General features: G+C 45.7%; 2 protein-coding genes across 7 annotated transcripts in view; one reads left to right on the top strand and one right to left on the bottom strand.

Annotated features, from left to right (window-relative positions):
* The window catches only part of MIA3 (MIA SH3 domain ER export factor 3), a 104742-nt gene that overhangs the window by 40025 nt on the left and 36731 nt on the right, over positions 1–27986 (bottom strand). For all 5 annotated transcript variants that reach the window (XM_075595558.1, XM_075595556.1, XM_075595557.1 and 2 more), the window contains exons 6-7: positions 24332–24604; positions 19412–19548 (exon numbers count right to left, since the gene is read on the bottom strand). In XM_075595558.1, the coding sequence (XP_075451673.1) occupies positions 19412–19548; positions 24332–24604 (410 nt within the window). The remainder of the gene's footprint in view (positions 1–19411; positions 19549–24331; positions 24605–27986) is intronic.
* The window catches only part of TAF1A (TATA-box binding protein associated factor, RNA polymerase I subunit A), a 113634-nt gene continuing 102874 nt past the window's right edge, over positions 17227–27986 (top strand). Inside the window, exons 1-2 of one of the 2 annotated variants that reach the window (XM_075595563.1) lie at positions 17227–17621; positions 18189–18319. The gene's annotated coding sequence lies outside the window, so the exon portion shown is untranslated. The remainder of the gene's footprint in view (positions 17622–18188; positions 18320–27986) is intronic. The other variant, XM_075595562.1, reaches the window with a different exon arrangement.

Raw genomic sequence — 27986 nt, forward strand, 5'->3', positions numbered from 1 at the left:
GGATTTTCCATGAGCCCCACCCACAGCATGCTATCATGATTCTCCGTGTTTGTTTTGCTGAAGCCTGTGAGGAATTGGGGAACAGGCGTTGTGGTAAAGGATGCGACACCTGAGCATGTCTCCCCGGCAGTCGCTTGCTAAATCTCGTGCGTGTGCACATGTAGCTCTGTAGCGTCGCTTATGACGCCGCAGATAAGCGCTGCAGCACGGAAGCTCTTGGTATAATCACAGCCTAAGCTCTCCAGATAGGGAGTTCCTTCCCTAGTTTCTGATTTTATAGCCGTTGCACGTGTTGCATTACCGTTCCTTGAATTGTCTCTTTTGTAAAGCACAGTGCACATGGCTGGTGGTCTGTAAATAAAAATATACACACATTCAAACCAAAAGCAGCCATGTGGCAACTCCGGCCGTGGGGGGACAGCCATGCTGTCATGCAACAAAAAAATGTTTTATCAGCTATTAAATGTGTTGAAGATGAAAGTGGATAATTGAAACATATAAGCAAATTTTGCCGGCTTCAGATTTTCGCTCGTTGCTCGTCGCATGCACTATAAGCACACGTGGCGGCGGCAATGTATTTGTTTTCGGGTGATTTTTCAAGGGCCGTCGCGTCACGTGGCGGCCCTTGAACAAATCAAATTGCCAGAATTCCGCGACCCCGCCGAAACATAACTTTCGCCGGTTGCGACGGGTGACAAGAGCAGGGACACAAAGCTCTCTGGTCGTCCCCCCCAGCAGCAGCAATATGCCTGATCAGAAGAGCGGGGACATTGCATTTTACAGGGGCAGATCCTCAATAAACAGGACTGTCCCGGCAAAACCGCAACCGTTGGAAAAAATGTGCCAGTAAGAATCAGATGCCTTTAAATTGTGGGCTAGGGGAGCACAAGATGAACAAACTGACGACACATTTCATTTAAACACAAAACAGGAAGCGGGCCATAAGCAAATTGCATCATCTCACAGCAAAAAGCTTACACGAAGTGTGCATGGTTTGCACATCTTTAAGTTTTACTCACACCACGTCCTGGACAAATTATAAAAGTAGGACCTGGGAGCTGATGTTCATTCAGAGGAATGAGGAATCAACCACTTCAGAGGCTCTCAACCCACAAAGATTCAACTAAGAGCCACCCCACATGCTCGCTGCTTCTAAATATCCCCCTGCTGCTGCACAGAGGCGAACAGAAGCAAAGAGAAGAAAATCACGCACAATGTCCACTGTTAACCCAACAGTATTATTACTGAGTTTGGACATGGCTTACTAAAAACCAAGAGGAAAAGCAGATACAGATATGATATTGTATTGATATTTTTGAAGGTCTGATATAATACAACATGATGCCTAGAAGTGCCAGCACTAAAAGCAGGTTTCTGGCATAAATATTTGATTTGTACATGTAAATAATGTGTTTGCCTATCCACTGGTTATCCAAGTGGGAGCCATTGAAGACAAGTTTCGCAAACACACACACACACACAAATGGCCAAAAGGGTAATATGCCAAAACAATGACTATTACTCCGTCTCAGCACTTATAGGTTTTGGTCTTATGTCTAGGTGTTCAGTGCACACAGGTAAGTGTACTCTGTAGTTGTATCACTACGAGTGATATGGTGGCTATGCTAGCCCTAAGCAACTAGTTACAGTGCTTACGAGAAGACCTCTTTCCAGCACTGAAAGGGTTAATGGTGTTATCCTCTATTGGTGTAGGGTCACCAAAACGGGGGTTATTTCCCCTTTTGTATCCTCAGTTTATGCAGAGTATGTCCTAGAATTAGGAGTCTAGTGCGTGCATATGTGTAATTTGAAGCAGAATATTCCTTTAGTGTATGCCAGTCTTTTTGCGATGTATAAGTGCCGAGAGTAATAGCGTCACCCAAATTTGGATACACCAGTGGGCAAACACTGACTCTGCATAATACTCACTACATATACCATCTTCAGCATTCATAGGAGCGGTGGTACTAAAGGGACAAGTAACCCCCAAACTATGAATTAACCACTCCGCCCTGTAGCACCATTAATCCGTTCATTGTAGGAAATATACCTATATGTACAAAATTACAGTTACACTAGTAGAAACAATCCCTGCAGTGCTAGCAAGGGCATAACTGTACTAGAGACTACTGAGACCTATGCAATAAGCCTAGACTAGTGTTAAGTGTATCAGACACATTGTCACGTCAGACAATAAGTCTACGCAACTTCGATAGATACACACATTTATAGGGTTGCACTAACTCACCATTTTGTCCGCAGTATTAAGCATTCAATATGGTCCCTCTACCATAGGTACGCAGCTACATTTGCTTTTTAACTTCAATCTTCGTACTACAATTTTGTTCACTTGAGTATCTAATCAATAAGCATTTACCATCTCAAAAAGATTTGAGAATTATGGTGTAAATAAGACACAATACTGGTCTCAGACAGACCAAGTATTAGTTCCATCACTTAATATCCTATGCATATGGAAACTAAGTGCATTCATGTGTATGCAAATATACTGCTTATTCCTAAAACCTGCTGGTAGCTCCCAGAATGCCTCGGAATCACATGCATCCAGAGATAGACAATTACAAACTCTGTACATCAGGTATGTGGCTGGGACAACATCAAAGCGAAAGTCTCCTTGTATGAACAAGCTAAACAACATAGTCACAGCTGAACTGGACAAATGTTTATACAAGTTACTGGCCAACGACATATTGGAAAATCATACAGAATTAAAATAAAAATTTAAACAAAAGGACTATTTTGGGTGATCAATGTTAAGTAAGCAAGACGCTTTCTGCATCTCGACTGCAAATTAGGCTGAAAACGTACAGGAATTAAACTGATTCACATCTTTTCTATGATATTTAAACAATTTTTTTTTTTGGCCTTGACCTCTCAAATGTTCACCCTTCTCACCCATCTTTTCTGCGCTCTGTATTTCTATTGTCTTTTCTTTCTAAATCTGTCTCTCTCATCTGGTGCCCCCTTGCTACATATGGCTGGCGCTGGGCACGCCATCCACTAGGACAGGGGTGTACATACCAGGGGGTGCGAGATTTTCTAGGAGGGGTGGGGGTCAGCGGTTAAAGAGGACGGCGCTTCCCCGAAGGCATTTAAATTAAATGCCGGGGATCACGCGAGGCCTCTGTAACATGACTTACCTTAACTTTCCAGTGACATCACATGATGCCGGAGCTAAGAAGGGGGGGGGGGAGAGCAAGCAGGGGGTGAGAACAGGCAGTGGGGTGCAGAGAGAAGAGTTTGTGCACCCCTACACTAGGACAATGCTGGACAGGTAATCATTGGGTACCGGATAATGTTGAACAACGTATTTACATGGAGACTTAGGAAAAGCAGCAGGGAGAACATGTGAATAAACTGTAAGCTGGTGCCAGGTAATGGAATAATGTCTGCAGAGAGACTACTAAATACCCTACAAATCAGTTTGCTGCCAGAGGAGAAATGCATTCTGCTGCAGGGTTAATCATCTCTAATTTTGGATCAGGCATATCTCCAGTAATCTGCAAACTAAACAGTTGCCTCCATTATGTAGATACTGACCTGCATAAGCTTGGTGACCAGGAGAGTGTAAAAGACAGGGAGGGTCCCCAGAAGGCCTGTGTCTGGTCCCACATCCAGTGCTGGGGGTGACGAAGATTTGAGGTCCTCTGGCTCCATCAAGTCGATGACAGGCGTGAGCCGTCAGTGAGGCCCTGAGGAACTGGACAGTGCCACCCTTCACGGGGACCAGCGCACTGTCACTACTTGTTTTGTTGAACCCTGACACAGAGAGAGCACAGGACTCCTCAACTCAGACAATATATTTGCTGTGACACACTGCACAAGCAAATACATTGATGCACAACTAACACACAGACACCGGACCATCACCGCAAACTCACAAACAGCAAGTTACAGTTTCCTCACCTACACATACAAACAGGAACACAAATACAGCATCTTTACCGGCAGATACACATACCAACTATTTTCTACCACACACAGTAGCTGAATGACATCTCGCACACAAACTGATTTCATATTCTATTCACAATATTGCATAATGTACAATATCAGTCCTTGCACAAATCTCAGCCACTGTTCTCCTCACTCAGTGTCACACAGCGGGACTGCTCTCCTCATTCAGTGACACACAGCATGACTGCTCTCCTCACTCAGTGTCACACAGCGGGACTGCTCTCCTCACTCAGTGTCACACAGCGGGACTGCTCTCCTCACTCAGTGTCACACAGCGGGACTGCTCTCCTCACTCAGTGTCACACAGCGGGACTGCTCTCCTCACTCAGTGTCACACAGCGGGACTGCTCTCACTCAGTGTCACACAGCGTGACTGCTCTCCTCACTCAGTGTCACACAGCGGGACTGCTCTCCTCACTCAGCGGGACTGCTCTCCTCACTCAGTGTCACACAGCGGGACTGCTCTCACTCAGTGTCACACAGCGGGACTGCTCTCCTCATTCAGTGACACACAGCGGGACTGCTCTCCTCATTCAGTGACACACAGCGTGACTGCTCTCCTCACTCAGTGACACACAGCGGGACTGCTCTCCTCACTCAGTGTCACACAGCGGGACTGCTCTCCTCATTCAGTGACACACAGCGTGACTGCTCTCCACACTCAGTGTCACACAGCGGGACTGCTCTCCTCACTCAGTGTCACACAGCGGGACTGCTCTCCTCACTCAGTGTCACACAGCGGGACTGCTCTCACTCAGTGTCACACAGCGGGACTGCTCTCCTCATTCAGTGACACACAGCGTGGCTGCTCTCCTCATTCAGTGACACACAGCGTGGCTGCTCTCCTCATTCAGTGACACACAGCGTGGCTGCTCTCCTCATTCAGTGACACACAGCGGGACTGCTCTCCTCACTCAGTGACACACAGCGTGGCTGCTCTCCTCATTCAGTGACACACAGCGTGGCTGCTCTCCTCACTCAGTGTCACACAGCGTGACTGCTCTCCTCACTCAGTGACACACAGCGGGACTGCTCCTCACTCAGTGTCACACAGCGTGACTGCTCTCCTCACTCAGTGTCACACAGCGGGACTGCTCTCCTCATTCAGTGTCACACAGCGTGACTGCTCTCCTCACTCAGTGTCACACAGCGTGACTGCTCTCCTCATTCAGTGTCACACGGCGGGACTGCGCTCCTCACTCACTGTCACACAGCGGGACTGCTCTCCTCATTCAGTGACACACAGCGCGACTGCTCTCCTCACTCAGTGTCACACAGCGTGACTGCTCTCCTCACTCAGTGTCACACAGCGGGACTGCTCTCCTCATTCAGTGTCACACAGCGTGACTGCTCTCCTCACTCAGTGTCACACAGCGGGACTGCTCTCCTCACTCAGTGTCACACAGCGGGACTGCTCTCCTCACTCAGTGTCACACAGCGGGACTGCTCTCCTCCCTCAGTGTCACACAGCGGGACTGCTCTCCTCACTCACTGTCACACAGCGGGACTGCGCTCCTCACTCACTGTCACACAGCGGGACTGCTCCTCACTCAGTGTCACACAGCGGGACTGCTCCTCACTCACTGTCACACAGCATGACAAAGGTGTCACAAAGTAGTACAGTACTCCTCTCCACAGTGTCACACAGTAGTATAGTACTTCTCACAGTGTCACACAACAGTACTCTCCTCAGTGTCACGGTGTCACACAGCAGTACTCCTCGCCTCAGTGTCACACAGTAATACAGTACTCCTCACCTCACACATTGTCACACAGTAGTACAGTAATCCTCGTCTCACAGTGTCACACAGTAGTACAGTACTCCTCGTCTCACACAGTGTCACACAGTGTCACACAGTAGTCTTCGTGTCACAGTGTCACACAGTAGTACAGTACTCCTCGTGTCACAGTGTCACACAGTAGTACAGTACTCCTCGTGTCACAGTGTCACACAGTAGTAGTGTCACACAGTGACACACAGTGTCACACAGTAGTACAGTACTCCTCATGTCACACAGTGTCACACAGTAGCACTCCTCTCCTCACCTCCCTCCCCTCCTCTTGCTGCTGCCTCTGCCGCTGTCTCAGCTCCAATCTCTCTCCTCTGAACTTCGCCTACTGTCATAACAACACGTCACCACTGGGTGACCTCGTATAACCGGCCACGTCAAATCCTAGCGCCACCCGGAAGTGAAGCACACGTGGTGACATGGGCAGGACTGCCGCCTCGCCAGAGAAACTCCCCGTGGCAGCAAATGGTTTCTCTGTACACACCACAGCGCGGAGAACAGAGGCCGCTGGTTACATTACACCGCCTCTCCCCGAGCCCTCCTCCTGAGTCAATCACGTGATCTGTGCTACGTGGGCTTCAGGGAGATGTAGTTTTTGCAGCCGATAGAGCACTGACAGCTGCTCACCCGGGACTACAACTCCCAGCATTCTGTGTATTCACAAGTTTAAAAGTGCCAGATAAATAAAAAATAAAAAAAAAAGAGTAGGAAAGGGGGGGGGGGGGGGAAGTTACAGAGAAATTATGAAATAAAAAACAGGAAAGTTGGAATTAAGAGATGGGGAAAATATGTCAATTGATTTTTAAAGAACAAATAGAAAGAGCAATGTAAAGATGAAAAGAAAATGTTTAAAAAAAAAAAAAAAAAAAACAAGGGAGCAATAAAAGAAATGATATAGAAAATATGGCAGCGAAAGAAGGTACGGGGAAAACGGATGAAAGAAGAGTAAACAGATCCAAATGTAAAAAGAGACAGAGACAATATAACAAGAGTTACTTCATATAAATCAAAACGTGGATATTCAAGTGTTCGGACAAATATTTTATGTATTGTAAATATATCCTTTTTTTTTTATACACCATTCAAAAGTACCAACATTTCTTGAAGTTATCTGGTCTCAGCACCAAAAACAGCTAATGCCGAATTAGTACATACAATCTCAAGTGTTTAACATATGATAAATAAGTGGTGCACAACACAATCAACATCATTCTACTCATACCTATCTCCCTTTTTAATTGCTTTTATTTTTGTTTCTTTTTGCCGTGCTACTTAGGACCCATTATTTTATATATTATATATCAATAAAGTCTAGATACACAATATATACACTCCAATTCTGTAGGGTGTTCTTCAGTGCAGCCAAAGGGAATTCTTTTCTCCCCAAGTAACACTTAGTAATATAAGACTACATTGTAGCAGCTGAGTTACAGGACTGGAGAAGGATTTTTACAGATTTATAACAGGAACACCCAAACGATTGCCAGTTTAGGTAAGAATACAGAATTATACATTGCCACATGCTTTACATATACAAATAAGAAAAAAGAACAAAAATACAGGGGAATGTAGTATTGCTGCTTTATCCCCTGCATTGCAGGCCCCTGGGCCAGTGAGGAGCTTATCCATGGTCTTCCTCCTTCCCCATACTAAGCCCACGTGTTCTGCTACAGCACTTTCTCCTATATATTCCTATAGCTCCTCACAACAGCCACCTGTATCACCCTGCCATGAATTGAAATGTATTAATTCTATTGATATTTTTTTTTTCTAACACTGCTTGTAAAGGTTCACAACCAAAATCCTCGCCTGATTTATTTTAGCCATTGGATCCAGGCAAAAAAATCCAACGTATTTGATATTTTTGGCTGTGTAGCTTTGCATATTTTAATCGCTCTAAGTATTAGATACATTGAATTAAAATGACCTGGCTGGGTATACAGGCAAAATATTCTCTTACAGAAATAGGGTGGAAAAGATATATAGAATATCCAAAGCAAATTTGACAGCCCTGCAAACCAGCCTTGAATTAGTGAAGTTCCCCCAGTCTGCCGCAAGTTCCCTTCCAAGTGTCCCACCCCAGACCTAATCTCTGTAAGTGGACCATCAAAGTGATGTCCTCTTGGAACAAAAAAGTAGTCTGGTGAAACTCGTGTATTATACTCATTGTTTTTAAATCATACAGATAAACCTACTGGATTCTGTAATGTTCTACAGATGAAAAATGAACTGTTCCAATATAAAAGCAGCAATCCACACTGCTCAATCTATACACACACACACACACACACACACACACACACACACACACACACACACACACACACACACACACCTGAGTAATTGTAACAGTGAGGTGCACAAGAAAAAAATACGTACACTCGTCTTGATGAGGTTAAATATATTTTAAAATATTATTTTTTTGTTTGCAGGTGAGCGCGACGTTTCGGATAAAGGTATTAATGGGGACCGAAATGTCGTTCTCACTTGCAAATAAAAAAATAATAATAATATTTTACAATATATTTTATAGTGTACATACTTTATAAACAGGAAAGTCCCAAATGTGCAGACTCTTTATAGATCACTCTCTGGATGGCCACAAATGTCAACAAGTACCCCCCCCCCCCTTTGCAGCTTAAATCTGGAGTGGGTGCTCCGTTTGCCCGCTGTGAAATCCAGCCAGATCGCCAAAGAGAAGAACAGACAAAGCTCACATGGTGTAAGTAATTTCAAAATATTTGAAATATCACAAGTAGCTTCTGAAACGTACAACTTATTAAATAACATGGCACAATGAGTCCCGTGGTCCGTAGGTGGTATACAGCAGGGACTGGGTGCTGCTTGTGATATTTCACATATATTTTTATATTGCTTACCTCTGGTGCGCTGTCTTCTTGTTCTTTATTTATATATGTCACGGGAGACCTGAACGCTTTCATCGGATCAAGCACCAGACAGGACACAGAGATCAAATAAACGGGTGTTTATTTTGGCCAAAGCCAACAGACACAGCACAAGGTCACTTACAGAGCTATACTCACAAACCAAGGGGATACAGGGGGAAACCTAGGTGCCCGGCACCACCGAAATGGCTTACCCGGCACAGCTTCCACGCCTATGGGGGATCAGAAACTCCAGGCGGCAAGATGCAAGCAGGCAGGTTTGGATTTCCCACTTGAGAAAGTCATGCAGTCTTGTCTTGGGGTGTCTCCGGCACAACCTCCGAGTACACCATTTAGTTAATCTGCACGCCAGTCCAGGAACGATCGATGGAACTCAGATCGGCCGCTGCTTTTCTAGATTCCCAGTCTCCATAGGAAATCATGGAGAACGGGGGCAGCGAAGAAAACCCAGCGTGGATGCGGCGTGTAGAGCCAAATTCCAAAAATATCTCGCATATTAATATTCAAAGCCTGCTGCCCAAACTGGCTGAAGTAAGGGCATGGTGCATTAGCCTAAAGCCAAAATTCTAACTCCTAAATGGCTAACTCCTAAAAACCTTGATGCCTCTATCTCTGTTCAGGGATACTCCATTTTAGGAACGACCCTGATTCTGAACTTGATTATTTCCAAACGGAATTCTTAAAACTCTGTGATACCCATGCCCCACTATGCAGAATAATTTGGGGGGGGGGGAGGGGGGTGGCACCTCCCTTGGGTTACAACCAACCTTGTTGCACTTTACCAATATTTTAGGGATGCCTTGTGGAAAAGATGCAAAGTAACGGGTACTTCAAAGGATCTTAATAAAGTCAGATGTCTGCGGAAGACATGCACAATACTAGCAAAAGCGCAATATGACTCTGACAATCTTTACCGTAATGCATCATAACCAGCAAACTTCTGGAAGGTCATCAACAATATATTTCAGTCTTTTAGCCCTCAACAATCATCTCATAACAAAAAGGATGATAATATTCTGACAGACCACACTGACATTGCATTCAATGAATACTTTGTAGGTTGTGCTACTTCCTTAATGCAACCCACGTCTAGTCATCATAACTCTGTGCCCAGGACATACTTGTAAAGGAGAGGTAACTCCCAATGTGTTTTTACCAGGTAGAACATTTTTATAAATAAATACAGACACAAGCTCAGTTAGGCCTTGCCCCCGCTGCCTGCTACAGCGTCCGCTGTGGCGGACGCTGCGCTCACGAGAGCCCTCCCCGCAATGGCGCCGGGCCCGCTGCGAGGGGGGGCCGCAGCGCTCGCGCGAGAGCTACTCCTGCTCTCAATAGAATTGAGAGCAGGAACTCGCGTCGAGCGGCTAGGCACGCCCCCCGGCGGTTCAGCCAATGAGGGCGAAACTGCCGGGTGACGTCATGGCCGCGCCCCCGTCACTCCTCCGCCACGCCCCCCCCGTCTCTGCTCCTGCAGTGAGCTGCAGACCGGGGAATCGCCGGAACGCGCAGACAAAAGCGTGGGTGCGCATTACAGCGCCGTGACCGGGGCCTTAGCCTTAGAAGGACAAAAACCAGCGCAAATGATACATGGAGAAGATTTGTTTATTAAATAATTGCAAATAAGCAATACAATATTAAAATACACATAGAATAAAATTCCTCAATATTACAATGATACAATATTACCGAACCCTCAGGATGGTAGTGGATGCTGGGTCCAGAGACTCTGAGCTGATTTCCTCACCTCTACAGGACTATTGCCACTACCGGTAGCGGGTGCTTTCCCTACCGGAGCTCACCTGTTTTTGCTGTGTAGTCAGGAGTCTGCACCATATCCCATGGAGTCGACCCCCCTTCTCCCCCCTCCCCCCCCAATCCACCTCCCCTTTCCCCTCTACAATAGTAGATCCTTGATAACATCATTGAGAAGCAGGGGTCCGTTTCACCTGGTTCAAGGTGCTCCTGGACATTGCTATTCAACTTACCAGGCTGGTGTTCCTGTTCCGTCAAACTCACCAACCCCTCTACCATCCTGAGGGTTCGGTAATATTGTGTCATGGTTATATTGAGGAATTTTATTCTATGTGTTTTTTAATATTGTATTGCTTATTTGCAATTATTTTATAAACAAATCTTTCCCATGTATCATTTGCGCTGGTTCCAGTCCTTCTAATCTCTCTCTCTCTCTCTGCACCGGGCCATCATTGTTTACAAGCTGCACGCCACATGGTTCCAGCCTCCACTTTCATTTACAGATAAATTGTTTTACCAATCGGTGCTCTTTTTCACCCGACCCACTTCTCTATTTTTATTCCTGCACTAATAATATATTAAATATAGTTCACTTTTTTGTTTAGAGCGCACTCGTTTTTCTTTTCACTTTACGAGCTCAGTTAGCCCCCCTCCTGTACCATACAGCAAATAGCATTAGGGGCGCCCCTCCTACCGATCTGCAGGATCTCAAAGCAGAAAGACGGCCACGTGGCATAAACAAGGGACAGCATGGCTATGGGCTTTTCTATACTGTGTGTGGCCATGCGCGCTCGCGTGCCTGTGCGAAGGCGTGTGCACATGCCGCACACATTTTGTGTGTATACTGTGCGCAAGTGAGGTACTGTTTGTGTGTGTGAGTTTAAATAAGTTTTGAAATAAATAAATGAATACTTTAATAATGTTTTTATTAACATTGTACACACACACACACACACACACACACACACAGACACACACACACACACACACACACACACACACACACACACACACACACACACACACACACACACACACACACACACACACACACACACACACACACACACACACACACACACACACACACACACACATTTCAGTGGCAGTAGCAGTAGCGGCGCAAATTCTTTGTTTTCTCCATTTTCCCCCCTGTCGGCCGGTTCCACTCTCCCTGGCCCCATTATAGAAAGGCTGACTAACCTCAGCCAACTAAAACTGCCGCGCGCACGCACGGTGTAGCGCGTGCACGCAGTATAAAACCGGCCTATGTTGCACACATTGGATAATAGTTAGGAGAGTAGGCTGTGCAAGGTTTAAATTGCAATTATTTCATATTTATTTCAGGTTCTATAGTATTGTTTTATGGGTTAATGGTTAGTGAAGAAATAATTGTGCTAATGAACATTGTTAATAATAATAATGATGGTGTTATGGCGAGATCAGTGTGTTCCACAGTGGCTCAAAAATCTGTAGTTTGTTTTGATTGCTTAAAAGTGGGCAGGTAAAGCTATAAACTGACACTTTCTCAATTTGCATAATAATAGTTTTACTGTCAAAATTCTCACGTTTGCATGTGTGAGAGAGAGAGAGAGAGAGAGAGAGAGAGAGAGAGAGAGAGAGAGAGAGAGAGAGAGAGAGAGAGAGAGAGAGAGAGAGAGAGAGAGAGAGAGAGAGAGAGAGAGAGAGAGAGAGAGAGATTCTCGCTGTGTAACGGGAACCGCACACACAGCACTCTGTGTGCTACTGGAAAGCCTGAGGCAGGGTGAGTTGCGTGCATTAAATATTAAAGGAAATATAGCAAGCACATTCCCGAAAACCTCTGCCCTCTGTTATTTAAAAGGGATTATTCGGAGTGAAAGCATGGGAGCTATTTAATGTTTGGTCTCAGTATCTAATAAACCCAAGTGATTTAGAACGGCGCTAAACAACAATAATAGTGATAAATATATAATAAAATATAAGTGAGTTGTAAGGTGCAATAGAAAGATTCTCAACCTTCACAGGGAATTGTACAAGTTCCCTTATAAACAGTAATGCACATCCAGGGTATGAAGGGAGCGATGGTTTAGGAACACCCCAAAAAAGAAATAGACAATAATGGTGCAGCAAAATCACGCAGTTGTGGAACAATGGAATCTTGGCTCAATAAGATTGCCTACTTACAACAGGTAAGTGAAGAGTCAGCATAAACGGGGAACATGGTAGATGGAAATTCAGGAGGGCTCTCAAATGTGTACATCAATAACAGGCACAAAAGGTTTTCTTGAGGCAGTAGATCACACGCCGGGAGAGGTGGTGGTCTGGCCGTTCACTTCAGAACTCCCTCAGTCAGATCGCGATGAACAGCGTCTGACGTCACATCCGTCAGGAACCGATAGCTTCCGGTTGGACGGAGGGGGATGCAGGTAACAGAACTTTTCTGAAGCCAGGGTCACGTTTGGTGTGAATGGCTCCCGATAGCATTAACACAGTTCCCTTTTAAATCACTCCAAGCCCTGTAATTTCCTCCACTTTATTGGGAAAAGCAGCAGAATACAGATACTTGTGGATGGTATGTAGTGGTGATTATTAGTTAGGAACCGGTAAAAAGAGATGGCCTCACCATGGAGGACGAACAGAGAAGGGGTTCTTTTACTCACTGTCTCCAGGGTGGTAAAGGAAGTGAGGGGCAGTGTGGGTAAAGGAATAGTCTAGGGGCAGACTATGTCTGAACCAACAGGAGGGGGGGCAGACTAGCCCATTCTGGTGAGGATCTCAGAAACTGCAGTAGCAGCTCACTGCTTCCATGCCCGGAGGAAAGAAATGCAACATTGTTGCCAGTTACACAGGCACAGTATGTGTGTGCAAACTCCATGCAGCTGGGAATAAGATCTGACAGGCAGAAGCTGCAAAGGAGAGAGGGGGGTGAATCAGAAAGGTAGTTCTGGTTCCATGACAGGCTCTTCACCTTCACCTTCGAATCGGGAGCAACTGCTTGCGGTGTTGAAGCTCTACGCGTTACGGACCTACATTGTTGACGCTGCAACATTTTGCCGCCACATCCCAAATTGACATTTGGTGCTGCAGTCGCGTCACGTGAGCTGGTTCAGCCAATAATGGCAAACTAGCTCTGTGACGTATCTCGCCACGCCCCCAAACGTCGCGACCCAACTCCTGCAGTTTGAGCACAAATCGCTGGACTGCAGGAGCGCTGTGAGGATTCGGGGATTGCGTCCCTTGCGGCGCGGTTCCTCCTCTCTACATAACAGTACTGCAGCGGCTGCTGCCTCCGATCTGCCCCCGCTGGTGCGCGCACCCCCGCTCTGTTTACAGAGCGCGTGCGCACCCGCTCCTCTTCTACCAGGTCACAGACCTTAGCTCCGCCCCCTCGGTAACGCCGCGCCTCCGATGCGCGCGGCGTGCAAGCGTGACGTCGCGCAACGAGCCCCAGCTGCGAGTCAAGATTGCTGTGAGTCCTTGTCTCCTGCAGCCTATCCTTTGCATCTGCAGAGGCTCCGCCTCCACTCCGCCCCCTCTCCTACTGGTTCCTGTCTCCTATAAGAAACTTCCTCTTCCTGTCATACCTTGCTGAACATAACCTTGTGTAGCCTTTGTGTGTGCCTGTCTTGTCCAACCCAGTCTTGTCTTGTTCTTTGCAGTTAACCTCTCGTGTACCGACCTGGCTTTGCATTTAGATTCTCTCTGGCTTTTGACCCCTGGCATACGGATAACGACTACGAGTACCTGTCCAACCCCAGACCACAGGCTTACGGACTCCAACTACGTGTACCTCTCCAACCCACGGACCCCGGCAAGTATTGGATTAACCCTTTCTTCATACCCAGACCCAGCAACGCTACAAACCACCTTCTGGGCTCGCCCCCGCTAATGTGGGTGTGTGGCACAGTCCATCCCACCTCAGTGCCAGGGTCAGGTCTTGTTTATGGGCTCGCGCAAGCGTTACAAGCGCACGGCAGAGGTGCGCACGCAAGCTCGCGGACGTAGCAGCCAGTCTGAGCTCGGCCTAAAGGTTAAAAAAACACACGTGTTTACCCCCCTTAAATACACCCACACACACAGTCACCCTTAGAGACCTACTCACTCTGTCACTCCTAATCCTCTTAAATACACACATACACCTCCACACACTGTTATCACTCCCACATACACACACTGTCATTTTTATGCAAAACTCATATACTGTTATATCCCCCAAAAACACACGGTCACTTTTCCACCTCCCAGGGACTTTCCCTCCTCAGTGGAGCTCAGTCTCTGGTTGTGCTGCTACCTCCACACACCGGATAACAGGGGCCCAGGACTACAGCCATTACCTGGGCCCCCACAAAAGGGGTGTGTGGGGGAGAGGGGACGGGTGTGTGCTGATGGCTCAAATGTGTTGAGTGGAAGAGGGGGTGTCCGCGGCCCCCATGCATTGAGTGGAGGTAGAGAGTGTGGTGCCAACAGACCCAGTGTGTTGACTGGGGAAGGGAAGAAGCTGGTGGGCAGGTGTTGTGTGGTGAGCAGGGCCCATGGTGACCCGGGAAGTTTGGGGGTCACCCCCCCTTCCTTGTCACCGACGCAGAACAGCAGCCCTGGCTGTTTCCTCACCCATCCCCTCAGCGGCCCTGTCTACGCTTGTCCCCTATCCGAGAGCTCTGGACGGGAGAGGAGGAACTGAATCTACGATTTACTACAAAGCATTGCTCACTCACTTGGCGGGCAGCAGGGGGCTATTTTCTCAGGGGTGCAGCTGCTCCACCTATATACCAAAAACCTGGGATAGGAATCTACGCCACATATCCATAAGATCTATTTAGTGGCAACATGTGGTGCGACTCAGAGTAGACTGCGTAGATACGGCATCAGCGTTAGCTTTAATAAATGAAATTGTACAATGAATGAGCCCCTTATAACACACACACTGCAGAAGCTCTCAACCTGTGATATGAGTACCACTAGTCTTACAACAGGTAACATAGAGGCGCCTAAGGCTACGGCCCCAGTCACTGCAAGCAGGCGCCTGGCGGCGTGTGCACCAGTTTCAGCCGCGATCTGTGGTCTTTCTCTGCGCGTCCAGAGAAGAGCAGGAGATCGCAAAGGGGGGGGGGGAGGGGGGCAGCAGCCATGACATCACACGGCTGGTTCACCCATATTGGCTGAACCGCCGTCGTGACGTAGCCAGCGCTCAGCCACCGCGCCAAAAGACACCTTTCTTGTCTTTTGGCAAAGGTGGTCGTGCACCGTGCTTTCTGCAGGCGCGCGCAGGCAGTGACTGGATCAGGCCCCATAGAGCGACATATCTTGTTCGCGCTGTGCACGCTGTACGCCGTAGCGCGCGCAGCCGCGAGCAATGGGGACGAGGCCTAAGAGAAGCAAATAGAGGACAAATGGAAAACAAGCACAATATTCATACTTAAATTATTGGTAGCGTGTGATTACAATAGTTACAATGGGGACCAAAGTATATAAGATGTAAGTGTACTTATGCCTTAGTGTAAAAACAGGGAGGGGCTAGATGGACCTGTAACATTGGTTTGTAATGTGGTGCAGGGTTCCCGGCAGCAAAGGGTTCAATGTAAAAGGACAGACACTACAAATAAAGTATTCTCTAAAGATCAAAATACATTTTGTGCAGAGCATTAAGCTGTCAGCTCCAATAAAGTTAGCAAATCTCATAGAAAGATGATGCCTGAAAAAAACCCATTTGGAATCCAAGAAAAACATAAAGATAACATTCCTGGAGTTAGGGTGAAACAAAGCCACAAAAACACAATCCCCCTCTTCGCTAAAATAAATAAATCAATGTCATTGGTTTTATTAAACAAAAGTAATCATCCTTCAAGTTTCGTGTGGAAATGTAGAAATTGTAGATGTGCGTTTGAATGTTGTTCCTGGCGCTGAAAAAAAACAATTCTGTGAACAAAGGAAGACCATAACCTGGGGGTGATATTTACTTTGCTTCTTGAATCATCATCCAACCGCTCCTTACTGCGGAGGGAGATTGTGACTGGCAGAGATGAGGTGAATAATTGGTGATGATAAATCACATCCAAGGCCCTTATCCAATATGGTGTGATTTCCCATTGCTGGAGGAGATGTTAGTCACATTCGTCTGAGTGGAGCTGATGTCTGCTCCAGCACAGGTCTTCAGAATATATGGAATAAGGACCTTTAATCCTGAGTCATGTCTCACCTGTAGGGAGCTTATGGATGATGATCACGACAGACAGATCTGTCCGCCACAGGTGTGCTGTCTATTTCGGCAGATAATACAAGACATTTGGTTGCAATTTACACAGCACCCCAGATTATCAATCTATTGTATTCACAGAATTAGATTTTCAGAGATGGCAGAAAACACTCCAAGTAATGTGTGTGCCAGTGTCTTATCACCATCAAGATCATCTTATTAACCGCCTCAATAATACTTAAACCATAGACCCCACCTGAGCATTCTCCTGTCCACAACAAACTAATGTCTACAGTAAACACCGTGCGATGTGCACTCTCCCTCACACTACACATAATATGCGAGTGTAGCTCCCTTTAGCTCTCCTCACCTCCGCTGCAGGCGGGTAGCCGGTAAGGGCGCCACCATTTTGTTTGAGCGCTCGCATGCACAGAAAAGGTACGCGCATGCGCAGATGGTAGCTAGAGAACGGCGGCCATTACACCCAAAAGCTCCGCCGGGGAACTACACTTCCCAGCAGCCCCAGGGGCTGCACAACACATGACACAGCACAGCCAATAGGGCTGCTAGAATCTCCTGAGGGGAGATTGGAACTTTGGGTGTGCTTGAAGTGTGAGCTGACAGTTAGGAGAGTGGCAGTTGGAGCTGGGACAAGGAAGGAGTAAGTTATATGTGCAGATGTCAGTGGCATCTGCACTAGGCCAGATGTCCCCTATTATGCCCCAGCTAGGCCCCGACTCACACAGTTTGTGGCTGCGATAGGGACTTGCCCCTCAGATAGGGACCCTGCCCTGCTTAGCAATATTAGTGTTAGGGACACAGGGAGACGCCGCACAGTGGCTGCGGCCTGTGGTCCAGGACACAGATCGCCCTCCATTAATAAAGACATTGTATCTGGTGGTACACTCCACGAGCGATCCACCCAATGTAGAGGCGGAGGCTTCGCGGTATCAGCATCGGATCCGTGGATCCCAGCATCATGGCATCAGCGCGCCCAGGTGTGGCAGCACCCGGCAGGTACCCAACGTATCAGTCACCAACTCAAACACTATAGTGGGGCAGCGCTATCACACACACCTTGGGTATTGGAGTGGAGCATTGGAGGGTACGGCCGTGCGTGGCCTGGTTGGTGGTGTGTATATATATATGTATATATATATATATGTCTATGTATATATATGTGTATATATATATATATATATATATATATTCTATGTTGTTTATGTTCAGTAAAACTGTTATCTTTCATAAGTGTGTGTTTTATTGTATGCGGGTCCTGTAGCGGGGTTATTCTACGTCATAGAATCCTGTACATGTGGAGGCGCTACCGACCGAACATCGACTCAGGTATACCCCAGGTTCCCAGTAGCGAAGACACTGATCACCTGTGCACCACAGGTATTGCACCATATACACACACCCTAGCCACACATTTCTCAGGGGGTGGGGAAAGTGCGCTACATATATATATTTATAAAGAAAAAGGGGGGCCAAGGAGGGACTTGTCATTTAAGGGGATCCATGTTAAGGTAGATAAGTAAAAAGAGATTTACTATAAGAGCACATTTGCATGTCATTACCCAGAATCCCGGACTGCATTGGAAGCATTGCATAGTGTGGGACTATGGGTTAAGGCAGGTTTGGGCGGTGTAGGACATTTCGCCGAGGCTTCTTGGCTGTCGGGACATTTAGCTGCACATCCACGGGACCTGGAGGTATGTAACCCCTAAATGTAACCCCTCACCTAGACGAATAGTCCCATTCCCGGGACCTGTGTGAGACGTGTGGATATGTGTCATTTATCAATGCCTGTTTCATAATGAACTGCAAAAAAGCACTATGAAAAGTATCATGGAATATACAGTATGATACTGTACATGCTTCTTTAACTAAATGCTACTGTATAGTAGGCTGTGTATGTATATCAGGTTGCCATGGTAACCGGCCTAACAACAATGAAAGCAGCAATGTTGATTCATAGAGCATATTAACTCTTATATCCGTCTTAGTCAGAACCAGTGAAATTCAATTCAAGACATTGTTTAACGAGAGGATTGCCATTGTTCATTACCGAACTTCCAATTGCCAGGATAAAGGTTTTGGATCTTACCGCACTCCTTATAGATAATTGTAGTGGGCGTCCTTTTTCTTTGTAAGGTGCAGGCAGTTGAAGAGTGGCCGGGATCCCACTTCTGTCACGTAGTTAAACTTGGAGCTGGATATCTTCTTGACGCACTGTTCTAGTAAAGTCTTACACCAGACATTATAGCATAATAAACTGTTTTATTTGCAGATTGCAAACGCACAACAATTTGGGGATCTCCCTTCCTCCGGTACAATATTAATTTTATGCTATAATGTCTGGTGTAATAATAATAATAATAATAATAACAACATGTTCTTGTATAGCGCTGCTTGTTTTACATAGCTCTTTACAGAGACATTTTGCAGGCACAGGTCCCTGCCCCGTAGAGCTTACAATCTATGTTTTTGGTGCCTGAGGCACAGGGAGATAAAGTGACTTTCCCAAGGTTAAAAGGAGCCAACACCAGGAATTGAACCAGGCTCCCTGCTTGAAACTCAGTGCCAGTCAGTGTCTTTACTCACTGAGCCACTCCTTCTCCTAATACTTTATTAGAACAGTGCGGCAAGAAGATATCCAACTTCAACTTGACTTACAATTGCAGTATAGCTCTCTACTGTATAAGAAAAGGCTTGAGGAATGGATGGCAGTAAAGAACAAGAAGACAAAAATACATGACATGACATAGAACACATCCTACTGAAGATCTGTTTGTTGAACTCACCATGTCCGTGACAGGGCCCACATTTTCTTTGGTTGCAAACAGCACATTGCCCATCGATGAAATGATCCGTGACACTGAACCTTCCTGCAATTCTGGAAGATCCTTTTCTATTTCTAATGGATCTTCAACCACAGAGTCTGGAAAAAAAAAAATTGACACATGGGAGAAACATTTTTATTTTGTAGAAGTAAATTACCCACCCATATCATTCATCTAGAGAGCAGAAGTGGCACAGCATGCGAGAGGACCATGGTAGCTGTTAACAAGCGCTGTCTTCACTTTATTTAAAGGGCTGTCCTCGCTAGGATCCGTGTGAATAAGAGGCAGTCATTTGTTTAACTTGGTTAACGAGGTGACTGACAGCTTTAATAATAAAATAAAAAATCTGACATGCATAAGTATTGTAAATATATATTTTTAAAAACTTGTAAGAGGCAGGCTCTTCTAGGATCAGAGTAATGTAACATGACGTATTTAATGGTTAAAAAGTAGATTTAATTTTTTTTTTTAAAAAGACAAGTGTAGGCATTTTTAGGTCTCCACAGTGATAAGAAGCTTTCAAGGTTTTTACCGTCTTTATCTAATCTTTAATGCTGATCTTAAAGTCTAAATTGCTGCTGCTTTTCTTTAGTTCTTTGTTTGTACTGTAAATAAATTAATCTTTCTAAGGAAGCCAATTAGACTGATTAGCTCTTTCATCTCCCTCCTCCCCCTCCTCACCGCCATATGGGACTGCCCCCTTTAATGATCCCCTAGAATATTTGGGAAGGTTTTTATTGAAGTTTCATAAAAAGTATAGTTACAACAATATATCTGAGTAGATATGGGTTTACCCATCAGATGATTTCTACAGCACCTCCTACCCCCAGAGAAAGTACAGGCATACCCCGCATTAACGTACTCAACGGGACCGGAGCATGTATGTAAAGCGAAAATGTACTTAAAGTGAAGCACTCCCTTTTCCCCACTTATCGATGCATGTACTGTACTGCAATCGTCATATACGTGCATAACTGATGTAAATAACGCATGTGTAACAGGCTCTATAGTCTCCCCGCTTGTGCACAGCTTCGGTACAGGTAGGGAGCCGGTTTTCCTGTTCAGGACGTGCTGACAGGCACATGCGTGAGCTGCCGTTTGCCTATTGAGAGATATGTACTTACTCGTGAGTGTACTTACTCGTGAGTGTCCTTAAACCGGGGTATGCCTGTACTTAAGTATATAAGATCAATTACTGGGGCACCTCCCAAATATTTTGTTTAATGCTAAGAAGACCATGAAACAGAGTTACAGATGTGCATCATTTTTTTACTTTGATTCCAAAGACTATGGTTACATTCTGAATGATAACCATGGTCCTTATAGTGACTGTTTATTAAGCCGTTGGTTAGAATCTCAATGGGGATCTAGGATTACATGCCTAAAAACATTCCACCTATGCTCTTTTTTTTAATGTCCCTCTATAAGATGATATAAATTGGAAGAAAGTTAATTCTTCTGCTTCCAACGTGTTATGTTTCATTTAACCCTTCGATTTTTGTTTGGTCCCTTTCCTAGGGTTGCACAGACCGATCATATGATTGTTTCTAAATTGACTGGTGTACAAAAAAAAATCAACTAATCTGTTAAGGAATAAAAAAAAAGCTGTGTGTGCTGTGCACGCGCATAGTAAGTGAAACTTCTTTGACTTTTGTCAGAGAAATTGACTTATAACGCGCGTGCTCGGCACACATGTGTCAGTCAGTGTATGTATCAGTCAGTGAGTATGTATGTGTGTGTGTCAGTCAGTGTGTGCATGTGTGTCAGTCAGTGTGTGCATGTGTGTCAGTCAGTGTGTCAGTCAGTCTGTGAATGTGTGTCAGTCAGTGTGTGAATGTGTGTCAGTCAGTGTGTGTGCATTTGTGTCAGTCAGTGTGTGTGCGCGTGTGTGCCAGTCAGTGTGTGTGTGCGTGTGTGCCAGTCAGTGTGTGTGCGTGTGTCAGTCAGCGTGCGTGTGTGTCAGTCAGCGTGTGTGCGTGTGTGTCAGTCAGCGTGTGTGCGTGTGTGTCAGTCAGCGTGTGTGCGTGTGTGTCAGTCAGCGTGTGTGCGTGTGTGTCAGTCAGCGTGTGTGCGTGTGTCAGTCAGTGTGTGCGTGTGTGTGTCAATCAGCGTGTGAGTGTGAGTCAGTCAGTGTGAGTCAGTCAGTGTATGTCTCTCTCTCTGTGTTGTGTGAATGTCTCTCTGTGCTGTGCCCCCCCCCCTTCTCCCCCTCCTTCTCCCCCCCTCCCACTACCCCCAGCGGAGCTGCGGACACAGCTGTGTGTCCTGCTGCAGCCAGCCCCCCCGGCAACACGGTGGTCCCGTTACCCAGCTCCTCCCGACTCCCACTACCCCCGGCGGAGCTGCGGACACGTCTGTGTGTCCTGCTGCAGCCAGCCCCCCCCCGGCGACACGGTGGTCCCGTTACCCCCTCCTCCCACTACCCCCGGCGGAGCAGGAAAGGGGGGGGAGGGAGGGGTGTCCCGGTCGGGCGGTCTCTGCTGTCCCGGTCGGGCGGTCTCTGCTGTCCCGGTCGGGCGGTCTCTGCTGTCCCGTTCGGGCGATCTCTGCTGTCCCGGTCGGGCAGTCTCTGCTGTCCCGGTCGGGCAGTCTCTGCTGTCCCGGTCGGGCGGTCTCTGCTGTCCCGTTCGGGCGATCTCTGCTGTCCCGGTCGGGCAGTCTCTGCTGTCCCAGCCGCACCGGCAGCTGCGGGTCGCTGTTTGTGGGTGACAGGGCAGCGTGCGTGTGGGGGGGGAACAGCGCCGCTGCCTGCCGCTTCTGCGCATGTGTGGCGTCTGTCAGCGGTGCCATCACAACTGCGCATGCGCGGCATGGCAGTGGGCACGGGCAGCGGACGGGGAACGGCAGCCGTTAGGAGTGGCGGCGGCGGCGATAGCATATGTCAGCAGCCGTGTGGGGGGGAGCAGCGGCCGTTAGGAGCGGCGCCGCATGTGACAGAGGGAGTGTGGGGGGAGCGGCGGCCATTACATGACGTCACTTCCGTTTCATAGTTCATCTCCATCCATCCAGTTTTGCTCCATCAGAACTAGGTGCCACTAAAGAAGTTTCACTTCAAAAATATATATGCTATTTAACAGAGTCAGTGAAGGAGTTAAACCCAAGTCTTCTGTAAAATAAAAGCAGTTACACCCAACTCTTCTACCAGTAAATTACCAGTTTCAAAAGATATATGTCATGGGATTAATAAAAAAAATAATACAGTATTTTGCAATGACTAATACCTACACCTTAAGTATACCGATTTGCAGATGTCAATCTGAAAGCAAAAATTCTGGAAACACCTTCACTACCCCTTAAATGTATTCTCAGCATTCTGCTTCCACATTATTATAAGCAGCCAGCCCCTGACCTTAGAGCCTGGGAGGAAGCTCCCGTCCCTGTGCAACGTACATATGAATACACAGGGAGCCTAGCGCCTGCGCTCAGGTGCCCCGTCGCCGCCGGGCTCCCGGCTGCTTTGTATGTATGGGTAGACGCAAAGACAAAGCTGCCAGAGTTAAAGTGAAAGAGTGTACGAAGCAAGAGCAATGGGAACACGCTTCCCAATAACGCGCCCACCATTTAGCACAGCGTTAGATTTATTGGTGGAAATAATGTTGCATCCACGTCTTATTTTTAAAAAAAATAAGAAGAATTGTACATGTTACAGGGTTTTTTTATTAACCCGATAAACACTAAAGGAGGCAGAGACTTTGCTATGGTCGTGCAATGAAATCTATATGGATATAAGTCTTCACTGCAGATGCAGAAGAAAGGAGGATGGGATTTATATCGTTCCAAAAGAAAGGATCCTTTTTATTTCTTTTTTAAATAGTTAAAAAGATTTTTGAAGATCTTTTGAAACTGTTTCAAAAACAATGTACAAAAAAGACCTTTCAGTGTAAGGGGGGCGGTCCTGTCCAGTGAGCCTCATAAAACCATTTAGAAAAATAAATTGGCAAAGTTATTGGCTACCAACGTAAATATTCAATCACCACGGAAGTGCAACATTTTAATGGGCTGTGTCTTCTGAAAAATGAATGTGACAGAAGGAGTGCTGCGCTACTAACTAGCAAATCGTGATCAAGTGCAAAAGAAACACTACAAACACATTAACACGGTGTATCGTGATGGCTGCCAAGGAGTAGTTCTGACTACCCTGGTCAAAAAAAGGGAAGACTGTGTAACAAATGGGACTGTAACGGCCTAGTGAATACAATAGAACAGTCCACGTGTGAGTGTTTGAACCCCAAAAAGTTGACAATCCAACCGTATAACGTCCCGGATATGTTAATTCATGTATCAATCTCAGAGCAAAAAATTAGAGACAGTATCAAACTTTGGGGAAAGAAAGAAAGAAAGAAAGGGCAGGTGTATCTAGAAACGGATGGAGCTGAATTTTTTTACCCTAAAGTGCTGAAAAATGAATACTACTTCCTTTTCACTAGGTCCTACATGCTAATCAGACACGCGTTATGTTAATTATGGATTCATAAATACGTTAGAATCAAAGGACTCGGGAAACACAACCTTGATAAAAATGTACACGTGTTTTCTACCAACTGGAAATAGTCATATCACCACCTTATTAAAGCTGAGGACCGATAAACCATGCAAAGCATTCACTGACCATGGAAAAAATAACAGTAATAAACATATTTAAAAATACTTAGGCCTGTTTTTTTTTAATGCAGATGCCAAACCACCTATTCTCGATCTATTAAACATGCCCCTATAATTAGATCACTTTGGTCTGAGATGGGACTGCTCCTTTAATCCCACTTTGAAATTGGACTACAACAGATCAAAGAAAGCGCTCTGCTTCAGAACATTTCATTTTTGATCTTCACTGATGACAATATGATGCCAGGAGTTAATTGGAAAGGTACATTTATGTCTTACCTGTTTCAGGTTCTTCCTCATTTGATTGAATTTCAGCTGATCCAGAAGTGGTTGAATCCACGTGTGATGGTGATTTCTCAGTGGGATTCATATGTTCATCTTCCACTTCGTCCCATGGAAATGGATGTTCTAAGAGGCTCTCACCCGTCTGTGGTTCCTTTACATTGGAGCTCTCCTCTTCTTTCATGTTCGGGGCAGGTACTTGCTGACCAGGCTTCGTTTCCTTCAACTCTTTAGTTACATTGTCATTATTTGGCTCATCTATATCAGCTTCTAAATAGGAAAAAAACAAGGTTGGTGTCACTTCAATGTATGTGCTGCAGTAAATAAATGGAGATCATAAATGAAACAACTAATAACGTTAGTAAATACATTTGTATTTTGGCTCAATCAATGAAGTCATTTTATGGTAAGTTTCATTTGAATAGGTTGCATGGTTTAAAAAAGTTTTATTTCAATTTATGCTGGATGTCCAAGCACCCAAACAGACACTACTTCGGCGGGTGTCGCTGTAGGAACTACAGGGACCAAGTCACGGTGTGGGGGTCTCTGCTGATGCCCCAATATTACTGCGATGCTGCCTATGTATGGCTGCAACCTAAATGGATACTCTAACTTCAGTGACTACCCCTCCTTATGGACATATGGATACAAATCTCGACAGGTAGTCTCTGTAACCTATCTGTGCTGCTACACCGTTTGCGCGCGACGTCCTGCTTTGTCTAATTCAGCTATCGCGTCAACTCTATCGGTCAGGACATTTTCAAACAATATGAGACTACCGATACCCCGTTGTTACACGGGAACGTTTTGAGGATTGCCCTATGACAATTATGCATACTGTGTGTGTGTATATATATATATATATATATATATATATATATATATATATATATATATATATGTGTGTATATATGTATATGTGTGTATATATATATATATATATATATATATATATATATATATATATATATATATATATATATATATATATATATACACACATACATATACATACATGTGCCTGTACTGATATATGCTGTTAGTGTTATAGTAGCACAACTATATTTCTATCAATTTACTGTAATGACACCGATTTCTGCTTTATAGCTTTCTTTGTACTGCTGCATCCTATTACAATGTATCTAATCCCACCAAACAGAAATGGATATATTTGCTATGGGTATTATGTTTAATCCTATTGTGATAGATTTGCATACCTCTTTTGTTCTGTTTTGTTCTGTGGGCCCATCGGGTAATGTTACTAGGTATTTTTCATAGGTTTCACACCATTTTGGGCCACTAGATGAGGGTGAGGGTACATCTATGTTCGGTGCATATCCGTTTGGTGCTCTTGAGAAAGGCTCCATTGGGAGCCAAAACGTGGAATATTAAACATCACCATTTGAATAGTGGAGTGCCTGTCTTTCTATTCTATAATTCTGTATTATACAACACACGGACGGTATGCACCCTGCATGCTATCTACATTTCGAAAAGTGAGTGCCCCGTTTCTAGACAGATACATATATATTCTTCCCTCAATTCCTTATCTTACTGCCTCAAAGTGGCAGGAATGTGGCAACAACTGTTCAAGAATATATGTAATGGCACTTGTGCTGGCAGATCTAACCAACTATGCAAGCTTGAGCAGTAACCTAGCTAAAGTGGAAAAGGTACTTACTGACATGCAAATGAGGCCGGCATCGCAAGTAAGGCCTCAACGCCCCAAATATGGAACACACTGAAAAGCAATGGCCCTCATTGTCCGGACGCTGGATTGTGCCTGGGCTTGACCACGTTCAGGAAGAAGGCATGAAGGCAGAGGGTGCTACGAATCCCCGGAGGTTAACTAAAAGCGGTCATTAAAACCAAAATCTGGCTACCTACAACTGCCGGACTCTCTCCAACTTGAAAAGATTTAATGGGATAATGTTGGCCTTGGTGAAGTAAGAGCAAAGGGTGAAGGCCTCATTGAGCTCGAAAACGGACATCTACTGTATTACAGAGGTACAGAAAATGGAAGAATCAGTGCAGTAGGCTTCATCATTAACAAGAGATGGAGAAACATAGTGGGGTATGAAATCTCTTTGGAAAGGACAGCCAGGAGCATCCTTAAGTTGCCAAAAAGAAACAGGCTTCAAAACAAATAAAAGTGTATGGCCCAACATCAAGTCACAAAAACAATAAAATGGAAGAAGTCTGTCATGAAATCAACCAACTTAAAAACAAAGGAAATGTATCCCTGATGATAATTATGGGAGATTTCAATTCAAAGATTGGTGCCCAGCAGAAATATGAAGCATCAGTTGGTAAGTATGGTTACGGAACAGGAACCATACTTACAGATTGGTAGAATTTACACAATGTGAAAACTTCTACATCATAAATTCATTCTTTAATAAGAACCCAAATAGAAAATGGACATAAAGTGGACCGAAGGGGTTAAGAATTACATTGACCATATCCTGGCCATGTCACTGAAGACTGCCCAGTCCTCAACAGTTTTGACAGCAGGTGCCTGACTACACCTCACTTCTGGAATGTGCGGGATGGGTCACTTGGCCTCAGGTGACTCAGCAGAGGTCTAGCTCCACCCCTTTTTGGCCTGGAAATAATGAGTGGGAGAGAGGTGATAAGTAGGAGGGGATTCTAGTACGTACGTCTGCAAGGGGCCAAGCTTTAGTTATTAGGTGTACAGTATTAGCCACGGAGCTACTCATATGCTTCGTTAAGCAGGTGTGTTTTAAGGTGGGTCTTAAAGGTGGATAGAGAGGGTGCTAATCAGGTATTGAGGGGAAGGGCATTCCAGAGGTGTGGGGCAGTCAGTGAAAAAGGTTTAAGGCGGGAGGGGGCAGAGAGAAGACATCCTTGAACGGAAAGCAAGTGTCGGGATGGTGCATAGCGAGAAATTAGGGCTGAGATGTAAGGAGGGGCAGAGCAGTGTAAAGCTTTAAAAGTGAGGAGGAGAATGGAGTGTGAGATGTGGGATTTGATAGGAACCCAGGAGAGTGATATCAGCAGGGGAGACGCTGAGACAGATTTAGGAAAAAGCAAAGTGATTCTAGCAGCAGTGTTTAGGATAGATTGTAGGGGAGACAGGTGAGAGGCAGGAAGGCCGGACAGCAGCAGGTTACAGTAATCGAGACGAGAGAGAATGAGGGCCTGTGTCAGAGTTTTAGCAGTGGAGCAGCAGAGGAAAGGGCGAATCTTTGTTATATTGCAGAGGAAAAAGCGACAGGTTTTAGATACATTTTGAATGTGAGAGAGGAGTCGAGTGTGAGCCCTAGGCAGCGTGCTTGCGCTACTGGGTGTATGGCAGAACTTCCAACAGTAATGTGGAAGGAGGTAGTGGGGCCAGGTTTGAGATGAAATATGAGGAGTTCTGTTTTTGACATGTTGATTTTAAGTCGGCGGAGGGCCATCCAGGATGATATCGCAGAGAGACATTCAGAAACGTTGGTCTCTATAGCAGGTGTAAGGTCAGGTGTTGAGAAGTAAATTTGTGTGTCGTCAGCATAGATGTGATGTGAACCCAATAGATGTTATTAGGTCACCTAGAGAGAGTGTATACAGAGAAAAGAGGAGAGGTCCCAGGACAGAGCCCTGGGGTACCCCCACAGAGAGATCGATAGAGGAGGAGGTGTTGGCAGAA

The sequence above is a fragment of the Ascaphus truei genome, chromosome 4, assembly GCF_040206685.1.
Source record: "Ascaphus truei isolate aAscTru1 chromosome 4, aAscTru1.hap1, whole genome shotgun sequence".
Classification (NCBI taxonomy): Eukaryota; Metazoa; Chordata; class Amphibia; order Anura; family Ascaphidae; genus Ascaphus; species Ascaphus truei.